Here is a 23,108-nt window from a genome sequence, read left to right as displayed (position 1 = left end):
AATTGGGTCATTATGTCCTTGTTAGAGCAATGCCATTGAACTTCATTTACATTCCCACTGAGTGCAAAATAAAATATTTAATAAGGGTTACTGTCTGCTTTTATGGATAGACAAGATTATGACTCAACTGGGAATTCAAAAATACCTGTTCAGAAGAACGTCTGTTTTCCAATGGAGCAAAAACTATACCTTTTAAACAGCAAAGCAGAACAGAATTCTTGAATATCTTGCTGCTTTCATCAGTGTTGTATATTAATTGACTGTTTTCATATCTTTCAAGGAACAGCCTTTACTGTCCTGATGTTCCAACTATTCATCCCACATCTGAACCCAAAGATTGCCATGAGCAGAGAGATGGTTTTTATGAGTGTGTATTTCAGCCCATCTTTCTGTTGTCTGGCTACACAATGTGGATAAGGGTCAATCACTCTTTGGGTTCACTTGACTCTCCTCCAATGTGTGTCGTTCCTGACTCCATGGGTATGTGACACTTTGTTGTCTGTCTTTATTTTCATTAGAAGATTAGGATTTAGGTTGATTCAGGGTAATTGTTATATTTTACCATTTCCTGATCATATTAGGTTTAAATTTTCTCCTGTTCACAGAGGGTGAGAAGACAATCAGCCTTAGAAAGTTTTACCATTTTGATTTCATTTTAAATTGTATACAGCACAATTTTTTAGCAATAGGAATAATTTCAACATACTATTTGATGAATTATATTGGTCACTGGGAGTGAAATTTAACAATATTCTAAATAGGCACTACTTTGTATTTCCACCCCCCACCCTACCCAGGTACTTATGGAAACATTTGAAATTTTTAAATCTCAAAATTTAATTTAGGTATCCTGATGGTTTTTGTAATCTGAATAGTAATAACCCAAGACTTTCATTTATGAGGCTGTTTAGGGAGCAGGATTCAAAATAGCTAAAGGCAAGTGAAAAAGAGAAAATACACAAGGAATGATGACATCCATTGTGAACTTTTAAATACACTTTTAAAAAGACATTTTGATCTCAAAGAATTAAGAGAGCCCTGGGAAAAATTGATATAGCCCTCTAGTATTACTGTGGCATCTATGAGAAATAACCCATTGGTGATTGTGCAGCAGAGGTAAAACAATATATTTTGGTGCTATATATTATTCTGTTGGGAAATTATGCCAAAAATTATGATTTTATTTATTATGCTTTCAAGTAATTAGAACACATCAGAATTAAAATCTGTGTTTTATTAACTATAAGAAACACACCCGATGTTTAGATTTCTTTTGCTACATAAATGTCCCAATTAATCAACACACATACACTCAATTTAGTTTGGTTCCATGTTAAGTGTTTTTACTGTGGGCAGTACCTATTTAGTACTAAATATCCTAGGATAGCAAAGAACCCTCTACCTCCCCATTCCTCAAACATGCACAGATGCACCATCACATGTAATATGTAACAAGCGCAACATGGACTCAGTTCTATACCTGAATAGCTTGGGTGTTAACTCTTTTCAGTACTTAAGTAAGGAGTTTAAATTGGGCTTATGTTGCCTACTTAGTACTAGAAGACAATGTGGAGATTATACCTTGTGATCCAAATGCCGGCTGTACTTATTATTAGCTTTATAAACTTGGGCTAGCCAGATAAGGGCTCTGTGACTGTTTTATCACCCAGTAAATGTAGCCACCTCTTCATATTTCCCAGTGTGAGTATTGTGGAGACCACATTAACTTTTGTACTTCTAAGCATCTTTTCTGCAAGCTGGATATTCATGGAATATATCCATATGCTATCCATTTGATCCAGTTAAGTACAATTACAGATTTAGTGTCTTTGGGTCTCTCACACATTTATCCTGTACTTCCTTTCCTGAGGAGAAATTATTTTAAGAGTTATTTACAAGTTGGTAAAGGATGCCTTCTTGGTATATGAAGAATTGAACAATCAAGAGAAACTGTGTACTGATGACAAAGTTTAGTTGTTTTGGTCATCGACAGTTTATAGGAGTGTTGCCGACGAAGTGTGGTGCTTCAGAGGCTCACTCTGGCATGTGTTGGCATGGGACTTTTGGTTCCTAAATACATCAAGTTTATATATTGTCTTTTTCTATTTTTTTTAAAGTTCTTCCTATCCTAGTCACATATAATCTAGTTCCTCCATTTCTGCCCCTTTAAAGCCTGTTTTTCTTAGATTTTAGAGAACAAAGTCTTCACTCTGCAAGGCTGCCTCTGACCTTGACCCACAAATAGTTACTAGTAGATAGTAGGAGAAGAGTTTGAAACTCACACATGTGGAAATGGATATAGTACATGCTTTTGTTTTTGTTTTTGTTTGCCTTGAATTAAAGCTCTGCATGGAACAGTTTGCTACTGATGTTTATCATGTGTTCAGTCTGGTATCTTCTGCATGCAGAGCCAAAGGCTCAATTTCTAACCCAGTTTTACTATAAAGTTGCAGAGTGACATGGACAATCTTTCTACTGGCAAAATAATCCCTTTCTTATTTATTACATAAAATTGTAGGCCATCAGATGAGATAAGGAATGTGAAATTTTTCAAAAAGAGATATTGATTTATAAATATAAGGTAGCAATTTTCAACCAGTGTGCCACAAGAATTTGTAAAACATGCAACATCTGACTATTTAGTTAGGAGCATGGTCCTCTTTTCCCTTAGATTGTCAAACAGAAAAAATGACAATAGCCAACTCAACAACAGCTGTCTGGTGTGAATGAATCAAGTTATACCTATTTTTTTGTCAGATTGACAAAAAATAATGTGTTTTTTGGTGTGCCGCAAAGTTTTAGCAACTAGTTTATATGTGCCATGAGATGAAAAAGGTTGAAAGTTGCTGATATAAGGTATGGAGATTACCTATAAGGTAACATCATAGTAATGTTTTTTAAGCATTATTACTATAATACATACTGTTTTTAAAATTTCTAGTGAAACCACTGCCTCCATCCAATGTGAAAGCAGAAATTACTGTAAAAACTGGATTATTGAAAATATCTTGGAAAAAGCCAATTTTTCCAGAGAACGATCTTCAATTTCAGATTCGTTATGGTTTAAATGGAAAAGAAATACAATGGAAGGTACCTTTTATCTAGAAATGTCTTTAGCTTACTTTATTAAATGTTATTTCTTATAATTTTAAAGAATTGTATTGCATAAAATTATTTTGCTGGCATAAGATGTATTTATTTAGTATATCCTCTGTATTCTGTAGCTATTTTTATTAGAGTGGTATAAGTTTAACCCTTTAAAGAAGTAAAATTTCCTGCAAACTATTTTCCTGAAGTGAGTTTTTATAGAACATTTGTTCCATAAAATGTTCCTTAAGAAAAATTTGCATGGCTAAGTAAGTTTAGGAAACGCTGCATCACTGTATGTTCTTACTGCAGAGTCATAGTTTATTCAAGGTTGGAAGAGGCCCTGCATGAAAGAAACATTTGTGACTGTATTTCATGCTATGTTTCTCAAATTCATTTCACCAAGAAACCCTTATTTACTCTAACAGCTAATAATATTCTTTAGTACACATGTGTTCAGTGGAACACATTTTGGAAGGAGCTGCTTTTATCAAACATAGAATTATACTCATAGCTGTGACTGTTTACCTGTTTCTTGAGGAGACTGAATATCAGATTCTGTACAAGGCAGGCCTGACTAAGTACTAGGTTAAAATTCATAAAAGCAAGTGAACCACTCCAAATCTGGTTACTAGAAGAAAACAACAAGATAACCAAGATAATCCTTATATCAAAAGAGCTCATGATCCTAGGCTAATTTGAGCATTTCTAAAGCCAGAAGACGTGAAGTCAGTTCCCTCTTAATTTGGGGGGAGTGTTAAGGTTTAAAATAAAATGCACTGCAGGGTCCTTTAGCTACCTACATGTTAATAATGATCAATCTGATGCTTTGACTTATGTTGCAGATGCATGAGGTGTATGATGCGAAATCAAAATCTGCCAGTCTCCCAGTGCCAGACCTGTGCGCAGTCTACGCTGCTCAGGTGCGCTGTAAGAGGATGGACGGACTGGGATATTGGAGTGACTGGAGCACTCCAGCCTACACAGTTGTTACGGACATCAAAGGTCTGTAGAGAATTTGATAGTGTCTTAAAAATGCATTAAGTGTGTGTTTCAAATATGACTGAAAAATACTTCTGAGAACACATGTACAACTTGGGCTCCTTGTTGTTTTGCAGTTCCTATAAGAGGACCTGAATTTTGGAGAATAATTAATGAAGACATCACTAAAAAAGAGAGAAATGTCACTTTACTTTGGAAAGTATTGCAGCTTTTTTATGCTATTCTTCATAGTTGAATTTCTGCCTTTTTATGTTATTCTTCATTGTTCAACTTCTGCTTTTCTGTGTTATTCTTCATTGTTCATAATCCTGACATTTTTATGCTCTGCAATCCCATATTTTATTTCCATTTTGAGAGGCAATCACAGAGAGCTAAGGTCCCTGGTAGAGGGTGCACCAGTGCCGAGTTAGGAGACTCTAATTCTATTCTCAGCTTAATTTACTATGGTTGTGTCAGTACTATTTTGGTAAAGTCACCTAGACTCTTCAGCCTCATCCATATAAAAGTAGGATTGCATTAGAAGATATCTATTGTTCCTTCAAGTTCAAAAATTCTATTTATATTTAATCCTAAACAAAGTAAATGCGGCCTTCCCCACCTACTTCAAAGACATCTAAAACAAGAGATATTCTTTTTGCATGGTGACGTATAAGCAATGGATATTTCCATAAACAGTGGATATTCAGCTTAACAATTTTCAAACCATTCTCTCTCCTACCTTTATTTATCCCAAGTGAATGGATTTTTTTTATTGGAACTTTGGGGAGACAAACATGTGGTCCTCAGCAAACATTATCTGTTATTAGGGAATTACAAATTAAAAGAACAATAAGATATCACTATACACTTCTTAGAATGGTTGCAATTAAAAAAACTGACAATAAATTGCTGGCAAGGATGCAAAACAACAGAAAGTTTTATTCTTTGCTGATGGGACTGTAAAATGGTACAGTTACTTTGGAAGATAGTTTGGTAGTTTCTTACAAAGTTAAACATAGTCATACCAAATGATCCAGCATTGCACTATTCAGTATTTACCCAACTGATTTGAAAACTTGTGTTTGCATAAAAGTTTGCACGTACATGTTCACAGTAGTTTTATTCATAATCCCCAAAATCTGGAAACAACCAAGACATTCTATAGATGAGTGAATAAATAAACTATGGTACTTCCATACAATGGAATGTTATTCAGTGACAAAGAAAAATTGCTATGAAGCTGCAAAAAGACATGGACGGATCTTAAATGCATGTAGCTTAGTGGCAGAAACCCATCTGAAAGGGCTACGTAATGATTCCAAAAATATGATATTCTGGAAAAGGCTTCACTGTAGAGATGATAGAAAAATCAGTAGGTTCTAGGGGTTTGGCTGATGAGAAGTTTGAAGAGGTGAAGCACAAGGGATTTTTTATGGTGGTGAAACTATTCTGTACATGCCATGGTGGGTACATAACATGGTGAATACATATGTGTTTGTCAAAACCCGTAGAGCTTTATAGCACAAAGAGCAAACCTTAACATATGCAAATTAAACATAAATCACTTCGGGGGTTGGAGGATTCCAGGATGGAACCCAGGCTGGGACAAATGAATCTAACTGTGTGACAAGTCTATGAAAAACTGCACTGAAGGAGGTGGGAGAAAAAGGTGCAGGCCTAATTATATTTGTAAATGAGTGGATTCTTAAAGTTAAAGCTAAAAGAAATGGTACTATGCACTGGGTTTTAGTTGATAAAGTTAATTATCATGGGGCATGGGTTAACAGTTCTTATACCGCTGTACATGTAAACTGGAACTGAACAATTAAGGAAATGGATGTGGATGGTGGGACCCAGGTGTCTCTTCTTTGGACTAGTTATAGAGAAGCTAGGGGCAGAAAACCAGAATGATTCAATGTGGTAAGGCATTAGAGTTGGAGACATCAGTATGAATTCCTGTTTAGATTAATATGGCTACAGATGGATTCATTTAGAAATATTTGTAGATGTGTGCAATACAGGACTTAGTGTACACACATGTATTCCTTGATTTATAAGCTGAGAGGGCCTTGAAGTAATAGCACTCTGGTAGCAAGGAGCATACCCTGATTTGTTTTTAATATCAATCTCCAATAAAAGGAACCAAGGTTCCTTGAAAAATGTTTGATTTGGGACTGGGACAGGAAATACACAAGATGAGCTTAGAGGAACTTTGTTGTACCAAAAGTAAGGACTCGTATCTCATTTTTAATTGATGGTTACAAAAGTAAATATGTGCATATGAAAACTGACATAGAATTTTTCTTTATTTTTATTGTTGACAGTATTGTAGACGTCCCCATTTTCACCCCTGTGCCCCCTCCTCCCAGCTCCCGCCCACCCTTCCCTCTGGCTGTCACCACACTGTTGTCTGTGTCCATGGATTACACATATTTGATGCATATTTGTTCTTTGGCTCATCCCTTCACCTTCTTTTATCCAGTACTCTCCCCAACCCCCGACAGCCTGACATAGATTTTTAAAAACAAAATGCAAAATTTGCGTGACTTTTCAGACACTTCATTCTTGTAGTGGTTGCAAAAACCTCCTTCCCCGTTTACCCAGATTATTTCAAGCCCTGCAGGGATAGATGTATATGTGCTTGTGTATTTTTTTCCTTCTGATATTTCTGACTTATAGGAATCTCAATAACAAAGGGAAAAAAAGAAATTGAGCAGCACTAGTCTAATCTGTTGTACAGAGTCAAGCTTTCTATGGGTTTGCAAAGGATTGGCAGCACTTACTCTTACCTGACACAGGAGAAGGTGATGGGTGAAATGGTGTGTTCTGTAGAATGGTGGAATAGAATTGGACTGAATATGCATTTGACACTGGAATTGTCAGTGACCTGATATGATTTTTTTTTAAACTGTAGGACTGAAATTCTGGGGTGTCGTGCACAGCCTCTGTTACTTGAAGTGGCAGCAAATCAGGGGAAGGGAAAATGAGTGACAAATTTTATTGGGATTATTATATGTGATGATTAACATTTTTCAACTTTCCTGGTTTTTTTTTATAGAACCAAAGGGTTATTTATTTTTTCCCTTTTTAGATGAGGAAATTCTCAACTTTCTGTCAACCTTTCCTTTCTTTAGAATTAGAGTGAAACTTTTTGGTAGAAAAGCTTCCTGTTTATTTCCATAGTTCATTATCTTCCAATAATTTATTCTCTGAGTCTTAAGAAAAAACTCAGGATGGGGAAAATAACTTTCCTCTGTTCCATATCCACATGACACCTTCACTGAGCCTGTGGTCAGAGGCAGACCCCTCCCTGCCCTACCTCCCTGAACTTCAGCCTGAAAATAGGCAGTGCTGCCTCTGGTCTGACCCCTGCCTCCCAATGGGAACTTAGAATCAGAGCTCCATGAGCTCAGTTGGTATAAAAGGTTACTTGTTAAGCTAATCCATTTTCATGTTTATTCTAGCCGCTGTTGAAACATGACTCATTGTGCAGCGTGAGAAGATATGTGGTAAAACATAACACTTCCCTCAATGGAACATGGTCAGAAGATGTGGGAAATCATACCAATTTCACTTTCCAATGGACAGAGCAAACACATACCATTACAGTTCTGGCTTTCAATTCAATTGGTGCCTCTTTTGCAAATTTTAATTTAACATTCTCACAGCCTATCAGCAAAGGTAAGAAAAAAGTATAGGGTAGTAAATCTATGCCCTTTTATATGTTTAATCTTTGCAAACTCCTCCCATTCTAAATGGTCTTCCAAGAAGCCTATGATTCTCTGAACCTGAAAGTCTCTCTTTTACCTTTATTTCTTCTTTGTCTGAAAAATAACAAACTGGATTGTACTCTGATTACCTAATATGGTCCTGGGGTTTTCTTGTGGTAGCACATGGTTAAAGTAATATTATAGTAAGTGAGGATATTCTAATAAATCTGATACTTTTAGACCAATGGGGGTCATAGGTAAATCAGTCTCAATTTCTCTCTCCATATATATAAATATATATATATGCACACACACATACATATATATGCATACATATATATAAATATATAAAAATAAGTACATGTACATGTTTAATTGGGTTACATGTATAGGTAATAGTATGACCTATTATATAGATGCTAGTAATTGCTAAGACTTAAAAATTAACCTGAATTCATTTAATATGAGTGATGAACCCTCTTTAGTTAATTTTGATGTATTTGATTAATCAGATAATTGAGAACCACTTTCAATAGGAGTTTCTACTCTGGATTATTTATTCAAAATACACATTTTTAATAGAAAACTCAAATTTCTGTACCTTTACCAATCTCCTCCATGAAACGTGCTAAAGGTATTTTCAATCACTATGTTTTAGAAACATATATTGAATGCTGTACTGTGCAACGTGGTGGGAATTCCAATGTGAGAAAAGCTGTAATGGTCTCAGCATTTGTAGAGTCCAGCAGGTGGAATGGACATTAATCAAATAATCATGCACGTGAATGCTTATTTACAAACTCAGGAAGGTGTTCCCAGGAAAGGAATATAACTGTATAAAAGGAAAGAAAATAAAAACCTGATCTGGTGTTGAGGGTGAGAGCTTTCTTGAGGAAGTGTTGTTATAGGAATCGAACTTCCCCAGAGAAGGGGGAAGAGCACTGGCTCCTGAGACAGGAGCAGCCTGAACAGAAGTCCTTATGGCACAGGAGGGGACATGAAGGAGGACCAGGGTGCCCCAGGGCAGAAAATCCTTAAAGGTCTAGAGGCAGGCTGAGGTGTGGGCCCTGGGGTCTTGCAGATCTGGCAGGAATTTTATCCTCATATGTGGAAATCCACTGGAGGCTTTGAAGTGGAACTCTCTGTAGAGGGTGTTAAAATGATCAGGTGTGTGCTCTGAAAGCATGCTCGGTCAGAGGGAGAGAAGAGTTTGCAGGGAGTATGTAAGGATAACTAATAGGCCGGTGCAGCATTCCAGGGGAAAACAACTTTGACCTTCTCCAAAGAGCCCTTTTTTAGGCTTTAGGTAGCATCTTGTTTCTCCCGCATAGCGTAGACTCCCATGTCTCTCTGCTTCTGTGACTCTTGTAATACAAAAATAATTGCCATGTATTATATTTACTTGTGTAAATGTCTGCCATCTCTACCTCCTCCCCTTTTCTAGTAGGTTATATATTCTTCAAAAGTATTAGGAGATTTTCATTAATTTTTATTTAAAAAATAAATTTCTTTCTTTTCCCCTCAGTAAATATCGTGCAGTCACTCAATGCTTATCCTTTAAACAGTAGTTGTGTGATTCTTTCCTGGATGCTATCACTTAGTGATTACAATCTGATGTATTTTATTCTTGAGTGGAAAATTCTTAATGAAGACAGTGAAATTAAATGGCATAGGATCCCTTCATCTGTTAAGAGGTATTATATCCATGGTAAGTTTACTGTACTTTAGTAAGTTTCTCTTACAGATTAGTCTGATACTACATGTTACTAATTCACTTAACAGAGCCAGTTAGTTAAATGAAACTTAAAAAATATGCTGGTAATGTACCACCTTATCATAAACATTTAATTCTGTCTCATTTGATCCTTTGTCATGTATTTTACATAGTTGTCATAATACTCTATCATCTACCACTTTTCTTCTGATTTATTCCTTTGATATATCACAAACATGTTTTCCCTTTAATCATTATTTTCAATGACCGTATAACATTTTATCCCAAAATCTGCTTAAAGTGGTTTATTTATTTGAGAACTATTTTTGTTGCTTTCAGGTTTACCTTTATCTTTAAACTAATTTGTAATGGATTTTGATATCTACTGCCCACTTGTCCTACCAGATCATGTACTGACTTATCATTCACTGTCCATGAGTGAGAGTACTGTGCTGAAGGTCTGAGAATCTGGGACCTGGTCACAGAAACCAGCACAAACTCCCAAAAGTAGACGTGTTGCCCCAGGAAGTGATTAAAAAGTTTAAGTGCGCAACACAGCATCTCTAACTCTGAGTTAGGTATAAGTATAGGGAAGCCAAGGATTGCCATGATCTTATTATGTAATATCATCCCAAAGACTCATACTTTTATTTTATTTCCAAGACCTAGAATTAGCACTAGGGTAAAAAGAGACAAATTGTTGACAGAGAATTAAATTCATTTAATTAGCACTGCTGTCTGGGTGGTTACTCTCTGTGCTCTTCTTTAAACCATGGGGAATTTAGGCTTCAAAGAGGTTTATCTCTTGTAAAGCAATGCTTTTGCATATTAATAACACTTGATAGATTCATTTTTGAGCTTTGCTGTGGAGATGGTCACCCTCCATGATGCTAGAATCCTGGATATGGCAAGGAGATTCCTCTTTCCCACCCCCATCTTTCTTGTATAGGATTTCATGAGACTTTAGTCTTCCTGCTGCCCTGGATGGGGAAACTAAGTAAGGGAAATTCCTATGTAAAGGGACTATTGCTTACTTTGGAGATACAGGAGAGGAGGTAGAGCATATTGCCCTGGACAGGGAAACAAAAAACTCATACTGTGAACTTGAACAGAGGAGCTGTCACTGGAACACGCCTTTGAAAAATCACTATCTCCTATCTCTATGTAAAATTTTCAAAGTACTATTTGTAAAATTATTGGCATTACTAGAATTTGTAGTACTTAGTTTGTTTTTGAAACTCCCCTAATTATCACTTTAAATCCATAAATAACAACTAATTTCTGTGTCTGGAAATGCAGGAGGACCACTTAAAATTGTTTTATATAGATTTCACTCATTTATATTAATTCAGTCAGAATGACTCTTTAATTTGTTTTCTCCCCAGATCATTTCATCCCCATTGATAAGTATCAATTCAGTCTTTACCCAGTATTTATGGAAGGAGTGGGTAAACCGAAGATAATTAATAGTTTTACCCAAGGTAAAACTTTGACTTTTAGTTTCTTTGTATACAGGTGGGTGGTTTCCTACTTAGCGGTAACATTGCCATCTGGTTATTCCCTTTCGGATGGACTGGTAGAAGAGCCAGAGTCTCGTCTGTCATGGGTGCATGCAGTCAGGGCATGTGGCTCCATGGTGATAGTAAGAAGGAGAGTAACCGGGCATAGTTTTGAATTCTTGCATTGGTAAATAACATTTTCAGTCTCAAATAGGGTAAAAAAATTGATGTAAACAAAATAAAGGGAAATACACAGCTATATAATAAAGCATATCTTCATAAAGACTCATTAGAAATACATTAATTTTTTGCACATATTTATATAATGTATGTAACTGCACCTTTCCCTCCAAATACATCTGGGGACATAGACAGGGTGTGGCAGAAGTAATGCCTATTTGACATTAGTGTGTCATGGGTGTAATGATTTATAGTTTTAATTTGAACATTTCACCTAAAATGTCATATGGTGTGCTTGAGTATGTTGTTATGTTACACAGTTACATGCTTATGATTTTGTAACAAGAGATTTTGTAATAAAAAATTTTGTAATAAAAAGGGGCATTATTTGTGCTGGATCCTGTGTTTGTGAGTCCATAAATTTTAATCAGTCTTCTAAAGGAAATATTTTTCCTCTGAAGGTAAAACTGGAGAGATTATCATAGACTGGGCCTTTCATATTTTCTGACTCATCTTACCATATTTGGCATACCCACAATATTTCAAATTGTCCTCAAATCCAAGCACACCAATAATGAAGTTTTAAGAGAGAGTTTACCTGGTTTTAGGATTAAAATAATTGTAAAAATTAGTTTATGTATTATTCAACAGATAGAGATAGAGCACTCTTCTAAGCACTGAACAGTGAGCATCATTCTCTGCCCCTATGGAGCCTCACCTCCAGTACTCTAATGGGAGTGACAAGCAATAAACAAATCATGAGTGGTATAAGGTCAGATAGAAGTATGAATTATGTGCCATGAAGCAAACTGAGATGAAGGGGTAGACTTAAAATGTGGTGTCGTAGTTAGAATGGCCAAAATTGGTCTTTTCTTTGTGCAAATCATATTTGAGTAGAGCCCTGCAAGTACAAAGGGGGAGAGCATTTCAGCAAAGAGATACCAAATATAAAGGAGTGCTTTGTGCGGATGAATGAGCATGCTTGGTAATTCAAGAAACAGCAAGGGGGTCAATGTGTCTGGAGTGAACAAGCTAGAGATTGGCAGGTGTTGTAGGTTGGCCTCTTTAGAAGCAGATGCCCAGTAATTGTAACAACTAAATGGCACACGGACTCATATTACCTAAAAGGAATCAGATGGAGAGAACTGACAAACCATTTTGAGAAAGTGTTTTACTAAATTACAATAAGCATAATTCTAGACATAGTAATAATTATTTTATTAATGTGATCATAACTATATTTTTATCTTTTTAATTTTATATTTTAGAGGTAATACAGAGTTATGATGAAATCAGGGAATGTGTTATAATTTTTGATACAGGAAGATATTTTTTCCTCAAGTTTCTGAATTATGTGAATTGCATTTCTCTTTCAGGTGATATTGAAAAACTCCGGAATTATACAAGTGTATATGTAATTGTGCCAATAATTATTTCATCTTTAACCTTGTTGCTTGGAACATTGCTAATATTACATCAAAGGTACTATAGTTGGTGTTAAGAACCTTCAGCATATTTAAACCTTGATTTAAAATACAAATCAGAAACATTACATTCTAAATACCTTTTTTGTATAGTTAAGATGGCATAAAAAGAAAAGGCCTGTTTTCAGCAGCTAAATTCTGTTTTGCCAGCACAATATAAACCTCATGGAAGAAATTAATTTTCTGTGTAAATACACTCAGGAAATAAGCCTATAATAGGAAATCCTGGGATGTATGTTTTTGGAGATGGCAGAAGTGGCTTTTGGGTTGTGAATGTGGGTTGAGGGCTTTTAGTGGTGAAAATTTACCTGGAGCAGTCAGTTCTCAAATAATCAGTAAACATTCTGCTTTTTAAAAATAAGCACTGATGGCTCTAGTCAGTCTGGTTTGGCAAATGGCCTTGAATTTCTTGTGGCTCTGGGTACTGCATTACTCTGTGCTGAGAGGTCTGGGCCAATGAGTTTATTTCACAGAAGGCATCTCTACAGAAACCTTTGTCTTCTGGCAAAAACAAAATGAGAGAGAGTAAATTTTAGAATCAGAATTTATCTTTCAGTTAACTGAGCTAATGTGACCACATCACTGTTTTCTGAAACTCACTTGATGACCATTTTTAATATTTTATTTTCTCTGAGAAAAGTCTATGTAAATTGCCTGGTACATGGTTTCCAATATGTGTTGGCTATTTTTTATTAATATACTGATTATTAACTTTGGTCTAGACAGCTCATTGGTGGAAATCTTCATGTGATAGCATGTGAAAATGAATCTAACCCTACTGAGGCATAGCTCTGGGGGATTAATTCCTAGTTTATACATTCATTAACTGTTAACGTTTTCAATATGAATGTTTTTCTTTAATTCTACTGCTGTCTTTATCTTTCGTAGAATGAAAAAACTGTTTTGGGAAGATGTTCCAAACCCCAAGAATTGTTCCTGGGCACAAGGACTTAATTTTCAAAAGGTTCCTTTTTCAGTTTTCTTAACCCAAAATATATGAGTGCATTTTAGATGTCATATGCCTTCTAGAGCTCTAAACATTTTTATCGTTTGAAAGTTCTTATTTTATTCATTTTATTTATTTTTAAAAAAATTTTAATGTATTTTTTCCATTGCCATTTATCTCCCTTATACCCCCTCCCCACCACAATCACCACACTGTTGTCCATGTCCATGAGCCCTTTTTCCTTTGTGCTCGATCCCTCTATCTCCTAACCTTCCCCAACCCCATAGCTGTCAGCCCGATCTCTATCTATGAGTCTCTCTATTTTGCTTGTTAGTTCAGTTTGTTCTTTAGATTCCACACATGAGTGAAATCATATGGTATCTGTCTTTCTCTGGATGGTGTATTTCACTTAGCATAATATTCTCTGGGTCCATCCATGCTGTTGCAAAGGGTAAAATTTTATTTTTTATAAATGATAGTATTCCATTGTGTAAATGTCCCATAGTTGTTTTATTCATTCATCTACTGATGGACACTTGGGCTGCTTCCATATCTTGGTGATTGTAAATAATGCTACAGTGAACATAGGGGTGCTTATGTTCTTTTGATTAGTGTTTTGGGTTTCTTTAGATATATTTCCAGAAGTGGGATAGCTGGGTCAAAAGGCAGATCCATTTTTAATTTTTTGAGGTCTCTTCATACTGCTTTCTATAGTGGCTGCACCACTCTGCATTCCCACCAACAGTGCAGAAGGGTTCCCCTTTCTCTACATCCTTGCCAGCACTCGTTTGTTGATTTATTGATGGCAGCCATTCTGACAGCTGTGAGATGATTTCCTCAATGAAAATGATTATATATTGATGGTTTTAATTTGCATTTCTCTGATGATTAGTGATGCTGAGCATCTTTTCATATGTCTATTGGCCATCTGTATGTTCTCTTTGGAGAAGTGTCTATTCAGGTCCTTTGCCCATGTTTTAATTGGACTGTTTGCTTTTCTGGTGTTGAGTTTTGTAAGTTCTTTACAAATTTTGAAGCAAATGTCTCTTATAAAATTTATCAGCAAATATGTTCTCCCATCCTGTGCGTTGTCTTTTTATTTTGTTGATGATTTCCTTTGCTATCTAAAAACTTTTAAATCTGATGTAGTGCCATTTGTTTATGTTTTCTTTTGTTTCCCTTGCCTTAGGAGTTACATCAGGAAAAAAATATTGCTGCAAGCAATGTCTGAGATTTTACTGCCTATGTGTTCTTTTAGGGTTTCTATGTAATATTTAGTCTTGAATACATTTTGAATTTATTCTTGTGTGTGATACAAGAAAGTGGTCTAGTTTTCTTTTTCTGCATTTATCTGTCCAATTTTCCCAACACCATTTATTTAATAAACTCTCTTTAGCCCATTGTATATGCTCACTTCCTCTGTTGTATAGTAATTAACTATAAAGTTGTCGGTTTATTTCTGGGCTCTCTATTCTGTTCCATTATTTATGTGCCTGTTTTTATGCCAGTACTATACTGATTTGATTACTGTGGCCTTGTTGTATAGTTTGCTATTAGGCAACATGATTCCTCCAGCTTTGTTCTTCTTTGTCAGGATCACTGTTGCTATGTGGGGCCTTTTGTAGTTCCATACAAATTTTTGAAATATTTGTTCTAGTTCTGTGAAATGTCATTGGAACCTTGATAGGAATTTTGTTGAATCTATAGATTGCTTTGTGTAGTACGGACATTTTAATGATGTTAATTCTTCCAATCCATGAATGCAGTATACACTTCCATTTATTTGTATCTTCCTCCATTTCTTTCTTCAGTGTTCTATAGTTTTCTGAGTACAGGTCTTTTACCTCCTTGGTTAAATTTATTCCTAGGCATTTTAATTTTTTTTGTTGCTATGGTAAATGGGATTTTTAAAAAATTTTATCTCACTGATAGTTCATTGTTGATGTACAAAAATGCTATTGATTTTCAAATATTGTCTTTTTATCCTGCTACTTTGCAAATTCAATAATTAGGTTGGGTAGTTTTTTGCTAGAGCCTATAGGGTTTTCTGTGTATACTATTATCATGTTTTCTATAAATAATGACAGTTTACTTTCTCCTTTCCAATTTGGATGCCTTTAATTATTCTTCTTGTCTAATTGATGTGGCTGGGACTTCCAATACTACGTTGAATAAGAGAGGTAAAAGAGGACACCCTTGTCTTGTTCTTGATCTTAAGGGAAATGCTTTTATTTTTTGCACATTGAGTATGATGTTGGCTGTAGGTCTCTCATATATGGCTTTTATTATATTGAGGAATTCTCCTTCTATTCCCACTTTGTTGAGTGTTTTTATCATAAATGGGTGCTGGGTTTTATCAAATGCTTTTCAGCATCTATTGATATGATCATGTGATTTTTGTCTCTTGTTTATGTGATGTGTTATGTTTATTGATTTGTGAATATTTGTGCCATCCTTGTATCCCTGAAATAAAGCCCACTTGATCATGGTATATGATCTTTTTAATGTATTGCTGCATGCAGTTTGCCAGTATTTTGTTGAGCATTTTAGCATCTATGTTCATCAGAGATATTGGTCTGTAATTTTCTTCTTTGTTGTGTCATTAGCTGATTTTGGAATTAGGTTAATACCAACCTTTTAAAAAGAATTTGGAAGTCTTCCTTCTTCTTGAATTTTTTGGAATAGTTTGAGAAAGATAGGCATTAGTTCTTTGAATATTTGGCAAAATTTGTCTGTGAAACCATCTGGTCCAGGGCTTTTATGTGTTGGGAGTTTTTTTGATTACTGCTCCAAGTTCGCTGATTGTTATAGGTCTACTCAGGTTTTCTGCTTCTTCTTGATTCAGTTTTAGAAGATTGTATGTTTCTAGAAATGTATCCATTTTGCCCACGTTGTCCAATTTCTTGGCATATAGTTGTTCATATTAATTTCTTACAATCCTTTGTATTTCTATGGTATCAGTTGTTACTTCTCCTTTTTAATTTGTGATTTTATTTTTTTTTTTTTGATTCCTCTTTTTTTTTTCTTGATGAGTCTGGTTAAAGGTTTGTCAGTTTTGATGATCTTTTCAAAGAACCAGCTCCTGGATTCATTGATTGTGTTGAATTTAGTCTTACATTATTTAATTCTGCTCTGATCTTGATTATTTCCTTCCTTCTACTTGTTCTGAACTTTGTTTTTGTTCCTCTAGTTCTTTTAGATGCAGGATTAGGTTTCCATTAATTACTGTTTAAAACAAAATCCCCAAGTTGAGGGTTCAGGGTAGTTCTAATATGAAGGTTCTTCCATGTGCAGCAGAGGAGGAGAAAACCCCATTCCATATGCAGAGTTTACCTTCTGCCTCAGCTCTCATCTCCTCTTGTGTTTTTACCCATCCTTTCTTCACCTACCTTCTCCACTGCTTTCAACCTGGCAAACTGGCTTTCTCTTCGGCTATAGCCCACTCTGGAGACATTTGGGTCTGTAGCTTCCTTTGCTCATCGTCTTTGGTCTACACTCATTCAGAAGTTTTCCATTTTTAAAAAAATAATTCAAAATCTCATTCCCTCTCAGCATTCTCAGACTATCTACTTTGTTGTGGTTATTTGATTTTTTCATGTATTTTTTATTCTAACAGAATCTTTACAGAGATGAGAGAAAAACACATATGCCCAATGTTCCTTCTTGAATGAGATTACTTCTCTACACCATTTTTCTTAATATTTTAAAAATCAGGATCTTAAAACACAAAATACAATATACAGATGATATATTATAAAATTGTACACCCGAAACCTATGTAATTTTATTAACAATGTCACCTGAATAAATTCAATAAATAATTTTAAAATGAAGTAAAAATAAGAATATTAGACAAAGATTGACTTGTATTATAGGAAAACGTATTGTAGTGACTCAACCTTGCTTTTCTTCTAATTCAAATTTCACAGTGTTTCAAAGACTTTAACCACTTTTTATCCTTTGCTGTAGCATTTTTGCCTAATCTATGATTTTCTTTCTCTAATTACAAATCATCTGTATTTTTAAATCTAACCCTGCTCATTTTTATCTACATTTATGTCAACTTTCATAAGAGTATACTCTACTTAACAACCTTTTGGAGTGTTAAAGCTAAACAAAATGGACTTTTCCTTTTTGATTTGAAGACTGTTTTAGATTCCTCAGCGTGCTCTAGGCCTCCAAAGAAGAAGCTCATCAGCCTGTAGAAGAGCCATCCTCACAGCGCTGAGGCAGAGCATCCTGACACTGCTAGCATGGCTTTGCAGAAGTGGGGGAAAGCTGGTGCAATTTAGAAGTTCTATTGAGAAGTGCAAATTACTTAGAAGTGTATATTCCAGTTCCCTAAAATATGACTTCAGTTTTGTTTATTTTCTTGTTCTTCTTACTGTTTATGCATGTGCCCTTAGGTTATAAGGAACTAGAAGAGAATATGAACTAATTAGCTCATATCTATCACAGCAAATATAAAAAGCAAAACAAAAAATATGTTCTTCAGACTATTTGTGTTTGGGATATCTCTCCATCTTCCATTGTGCTATAAAAAGATTGTTGGACTGGAAAGAAAGTTAATTTAGGGTCCTCACTCAGCTCTAATTAGCTGCATAACTTTAAGCCTCAATTATTTTGCCTAGGAAAGGGAAGACATGGACCAGATAATTTTTCTCTCTCTTTTTCTTTGGGGGAGAAGAATAGTTGTATATAGTTTTATATGTGCTTGAATAGTTATGTATAGTTGCTATATATTAAGTTGAATAGCTGTTTATAGAGTTGAATAACTATACATAGAATCAAATAGTTGTAGGTAGCTGCCATATTTCAGTGGAGTAGTAGTATATATCTGTATATATGGTTGAATAGTTGTACAGAGCTATATATGTTATTGTATATTTCATGTAGTTACATATAGTTGAAGAGCTGTACATGGCTGCTGTATAGTTAGTTGGATAGATGTACATAGCTGCATATACAGTTGAATAGTTGTACATACCTGTATATATAATTGAATAGTTGCATATAGCTATATAGTAGTTGAATAGTTGTATCAGGTGACTTCTTAGAACTTTTTTCTAGCTTAAAAAATAATGATAATGATTCTGTGATTCTGTTTTTCACTATTCAGCCCTTCTTTCTCTTAATTTTTCATTTTCGTTTTTACTGCTTTATTCTTTTACTTTTTATGTTCCAAACTATCTAATATTGCTATTGTTCCCCACACTCTTCTTATTTCTCCAGCTCTTTGTTTTTCTCTCTCTTATTTATTATGTTATTCCTCTACAGTTTTCCTGTTGCTGGGGAAAGGAAACTGACTTCAGAGTGTTATATTAAGGCACACATTAAGAAAGTGGGAGAAGCCACCTTAGTTCAAAATTTTACTCTTTTCTAAAAAGATGTAGTACTGTAAGAAAACACAGTAAATTATAGTCCAGAACCCATGCCTGACAGAAAATGTTTTGAAATCTTTTATCTTTTGTTTTCTGAGTAATTTTTTATTTTTCTTTTCTTATTTTGTTTTATTTTATCTAAACAGAGTACGGACATTCTTTGAAGTCTAATCATGATCACTACAGATGAACCAAATGTACCAACTTCCCAACATTCTATAGAGTATTAGAAGATTCTTATGCTTTGAAGAAGGGGAGAACTAAAATATGATGGATTATGTTGATTTAGAATTAAAATATGATGGATTATGTTATTTAAAACTAAAAAGAGTTGGGTAAATTTGGGACCAAGATAAAGGTCTGAGTCCAATTCACTTTGGATGTATAATTACTTTTTAGGTCATCTAAAGTTTAAAAACCAGTATTCATGATATCTGGCTTTTGATTTATCTTTTGGTCATAAAACATTGAATTAATGTGTTGTTCTTACTATATATCCATTAGATATCATTGCGTATGGGGTAAACAATGCTGTAAGTAGGCGAAAACAGCAGCTTCTGACACATAGCTTTGCAAACACACTGACTCTAATTACAGAATGCAGTAAAGGTATTCAGTTTATACTTTTATGGCCCAAATTTTTCATTTATATTCTTTTCTAGACACTTCAATGTGGTCAGTCTGGAACTTTCCATTTTCTGTAGCCTCGAAAATGGCTAAAGTGCTAACTTCTATTGCATTTCAAAGAAATCCAGAATTTACAGTTTGTGCTGGTCACAGGCCAATGGAAGTTACAGTTCGTATCAAGGTGACCCAACGTATCTAGATCCGATTGGCGAGAAAACACATCAGCTTCCAATTCAGCCTCCTTGTGAAATTTTTGCCTGAATTTAACTTGTTTACACTTAACCTCTCAAAGCTTCTGTCAGGCAGTGGGTGTGCAGTGATGAAAAAAAGGAGACTTTTTGCAGCTTTTACAAATATTTCATGGTGAGGACAGGACTGTTCTCCCTGAAAAAGACCACCTGCTATTTTTATGAACTTAGCATACTGTGTTATTTTGCTCACATTCAAAATAAACCAAAGTTTTTGTTTGATGAACCAAAAAATAATTCAAATTTAGGCTATACATGGGTGTCTTGCACTTAGATTTTATTCATAGTTTTATTTGAGTGTAAAAAAAATAACATAAAATATCAGAACTGTATCCTTTTTCCCCTTCATTGACTTTAAATAGATTTATTTCCTATACCTGTACACATATTTAGTATGTTCCCAGACTGTTCTAAACTCAAAAAACTAGATAAATATAGTAATTTAAGTTATTTTTAATGAGTATACTTTTAACAAAGGCTTATGACCCACTCATAAAATATAGCTCAATAATATATGGGAATGTGATTTCTAATTAATTATTAGTGTAATCTTCCATCTGAAATGAATACATTTGATACTATGTAAATTATTTGGTGTCAATAATTAGTTACCAGTTGTGAAGTTTTAGAGGGCATGAAATACACCAAACATGTCATTTGAGTTTGACTGCATGCTATGGGCCATCTGTATTTCTTGTTTACACACTGACAGTATGTAATTCCTTTATTTGATTATCGTAATTTCTAGGTTAGTTTAAATTTTAAGAAATTCAGTACATATATAGTAGTAACCTTAAGAAAAAAAAACAAAAAAAAAGCAAGCAAATATTTGAAGGAAATCATAAATCTAATTATAAATTTCTGTCAGAAAATAGGTGCAGAAACAGTTTATCTTCTGTTGATATAATAACAGAGAAGGTTATGTTAACATGGTATTTGTCCTGCAGTGTTTTAATGTCTATATAAATCTATTCCATTATTATTATATTTAGTGTTTGGTATATTTATTCTTTTATGGTTATAATCACCAATACATTTAAGAGTTTAAAACTGTACTAAATCAATTACATTTTTATACAGCATAGATTTGCCATTTTGAATTCAGGCAATAAATCTGAATTCACTTTATTAATTTCAAAATTGTAGTATTTAAACCCTCAATTATGTGTATGATATATAAATTGAACACATTTTCTGTAGGACTTCATTTAGTTGTGTTAATTTTTCAATGTGATGTGTCCACAGTATTCTTTACTTTGCATTTCTGTTTCTCAATATGCTCACATTGTATGTATGAGTTGCGCTTTTTGCACACGTATTCTTGATATGTAGATGCTTAGGAGGATTTTTTCTTGTGCTATAACCACCATTCTGATAAAAAATGATATGCATTTGCTTTTGTGTCTTTGTCTTCATTTCACATGTCCCATAGTATGTATTTTTATATGAAGTTATTTTAAGGAATAGTAATTTAAAAGTCTGTGATCATCTTTTTCACCTTCTTTGTTTTCAACACATAAGTATTCTTAGTTCTTATTTTCTGATAGTCTTCAAAAAATTCTCAGTATGATGTAAGGCAGATAAGTTCTTAGTAGTCACAAATATTTCACCTTCACATCATATCTTATGTCATGTGCGATAAGTTTTTTGCTCATTTGATTTTATTTCAATTTACTTTCAGTTGAGGTTTAAATTTTTAATTTTTGGAAATCAAATTTGCTATTGAATATTAGGAATTCTTCAGAAGACAGCAGTTTCTAATTACAAAAATCGATTTTTATTGAGAGGTGAGCACTTTTGGACACTATATAAGTTACTCCTCACCACGGTGTCATGAAGTAAGCACCGAACATGTTTGTACAGATAAGAAAATGGAAATGAAAGGCAGAGAGATTAATGTCCTTGTCCATGGCCACAGAAATAGGACCCAGACCTAAATCAGTCTCATTCTACCTTTAAACATTATCTACTGCTTTTCCTTTGTGATTTTTGATATGTCTGTGTCAGTCCCAAACTAGTTAATTTTGGGTTGACTTATGTCCTTTAGCATTGACCTTTCACACTTCCATTTCTGCAAACATGTCAGTGAAGCAAAATGCAAAAAAAAAAAAAAGTAATACAATTGAACATTAAAATATGTCTTTTCTTTTAGCCAGAAACATTTGAGCATCTTTTTATCAAGCATACAGAATCAGTGACATTTGGTCCTCTTCTTTTGGAGTCCGAAACCATTTCAGAAGATATCAGTGTTGATACATCATGGAAAAATAAAGACCAGAAGGCACCAACACCTATGGTTTCTCTACTTTTGACAACTCCGGGTCCTGAAAAGGGTTCTGTTTGTGTGAATGACCAGTGCAATAGTGCTAGCTTGTGTGAGGCTGAGTGCTCCACAATAAGCTGTGAGGATGAAAGCAGGAGACAACCCTCTGTTAAATATGCCACCCTGCTCTGCAACTCTAAATCAAGTGCAATTGATGATGAGCAAGGGCTTATAAATAGTTCAGGCAGCAAATGTTTCTCCAGCAAGAATTCTCTATCAAAGGATTCTTTCTCATGGGATATAGAAACACAGGCATTTTTACTGTTATCAGATCAGCATCCCAATATAATTTCACCGGACCTTACATTCTCAGAAGGATTGGATAAACTTTTGAACCCTAAGGGAAATTTCTCTGATGAAAATAATGATGAAAAATCTGTCTATTATTTAGGGGTCACCTCAATTAAAAAAGAGAGTGCTGTGTTTTTGACTGATGAGTCAAGGGTGTTGTGTCCATTCCCAGCCCACTGTTTATTCACTGACATCAGAATCCTCCGGGACAGTTGCTCACACCTTGTAGAAAATAATTTCAACTTAGGAACTTCTGACCAGAAGACTTTTGTATCTTACATGCCTCAATTTCAGACTTGTTCTGCTCAGACTCAGAAGATAATGGAAAACAAGATGTGTGACCTAACTGTCTAATTTCAATCAAGAAACATCTCAGATTATGTCACAATGAATCATATAAAGTATAATATATTCCACTAGAGTTGTGGATAGAGGAGAGAAAAGAAAATTGTCAGTCAAATTTGAAAGTGATTGTTCCAAGATTAATGGTATCTGTTTGTCCTCACTCAGTCATACATAGACAAAAAAACCGTGAGAAACTTTCATGAGCCTAGCAGTGGAGACTGACTTTTCTAATGACTCTTTTAACAAGCTACAGTGGGAAGGTCTCCAATGGCTCGTCTGTAGCTAAAAATAA

The 23,108-nt window shown here is 34.6% G+C and overlaps 1 protein-coding gene across 3 annotated transcripts in view; it reads left to right on the top strand.

Moving 5' to 3' along the window:
- Positions 1-22,825, top strand: part of LEPR (leptin receptor) — an 84,808-nt gene extending 61,983 nt beyond the window's left edge. For 2 of the 3 annotated variants that reach the window (XM_045835498.1, XM_045835499.1), the window contains 10 exons: positions 281-480; positions 2,942-3,090; positions 3,933-4,092; positions 4,206-4,288; positions 7,533-7,749; positions 9,304-9,486; positions 10,878-10,973; positions 12,548-12,653; positions 13,544-13,619; positions 22,010-22,825. In XM_045835498.1, coding sequence (XP_045691454.1) covers positions 281-480; positions 2,942-3,090; positions 3,933-4,092; positions 4,206-4,288; positions 7,533-7,749; positions 9,304-9,486; positions 10,878-10,973; positions 12,548-12,653; positions 13,544-13,619; positions 22,010-22,825 — 2,086 coding nt within the window. Of the gene's footprint in view, positions 1-280; positions 481-2,941; positions 3,091-3,932; positions 4,093-4,205; positions 4,289-7,532; positions 7,750-9,303; positions 9,487-10,877; positions 10,974-12,547; positions 12,654-13,543; positions 13,620-19,128; positions 21,249-22,009 lie in introns of those variants that run through there. The other variant, XM_045835500.1, reaches the window with a different exon arrangement.
- The last annotated feature ends 283 nt before the right edge of the window (positions 22,826-23,108 follow it).

Source organism: Phyllostomus hastatus, unplaced genomic scaffold, assembly GCF_019186645.2.
Source record: "Phyllostomus hastatus isolate PE091 unplaced genomic scaffold, TTU_PhHast_1.1 phas_contig_209, whole genome shotgun sequence".
Taxonomy (NCBI): domain Eukaryota; kingdom Metazoa; phylum Chordata; class Mammalia; order Chiroptera; family Phyllostomidae; genus Phyllostomus; species Phyllostomus hastatus.
Note: the sequence above shows the minus strand (reverse complement) of the source record. Positions and strands in the feature narration are given on the sequence as shown.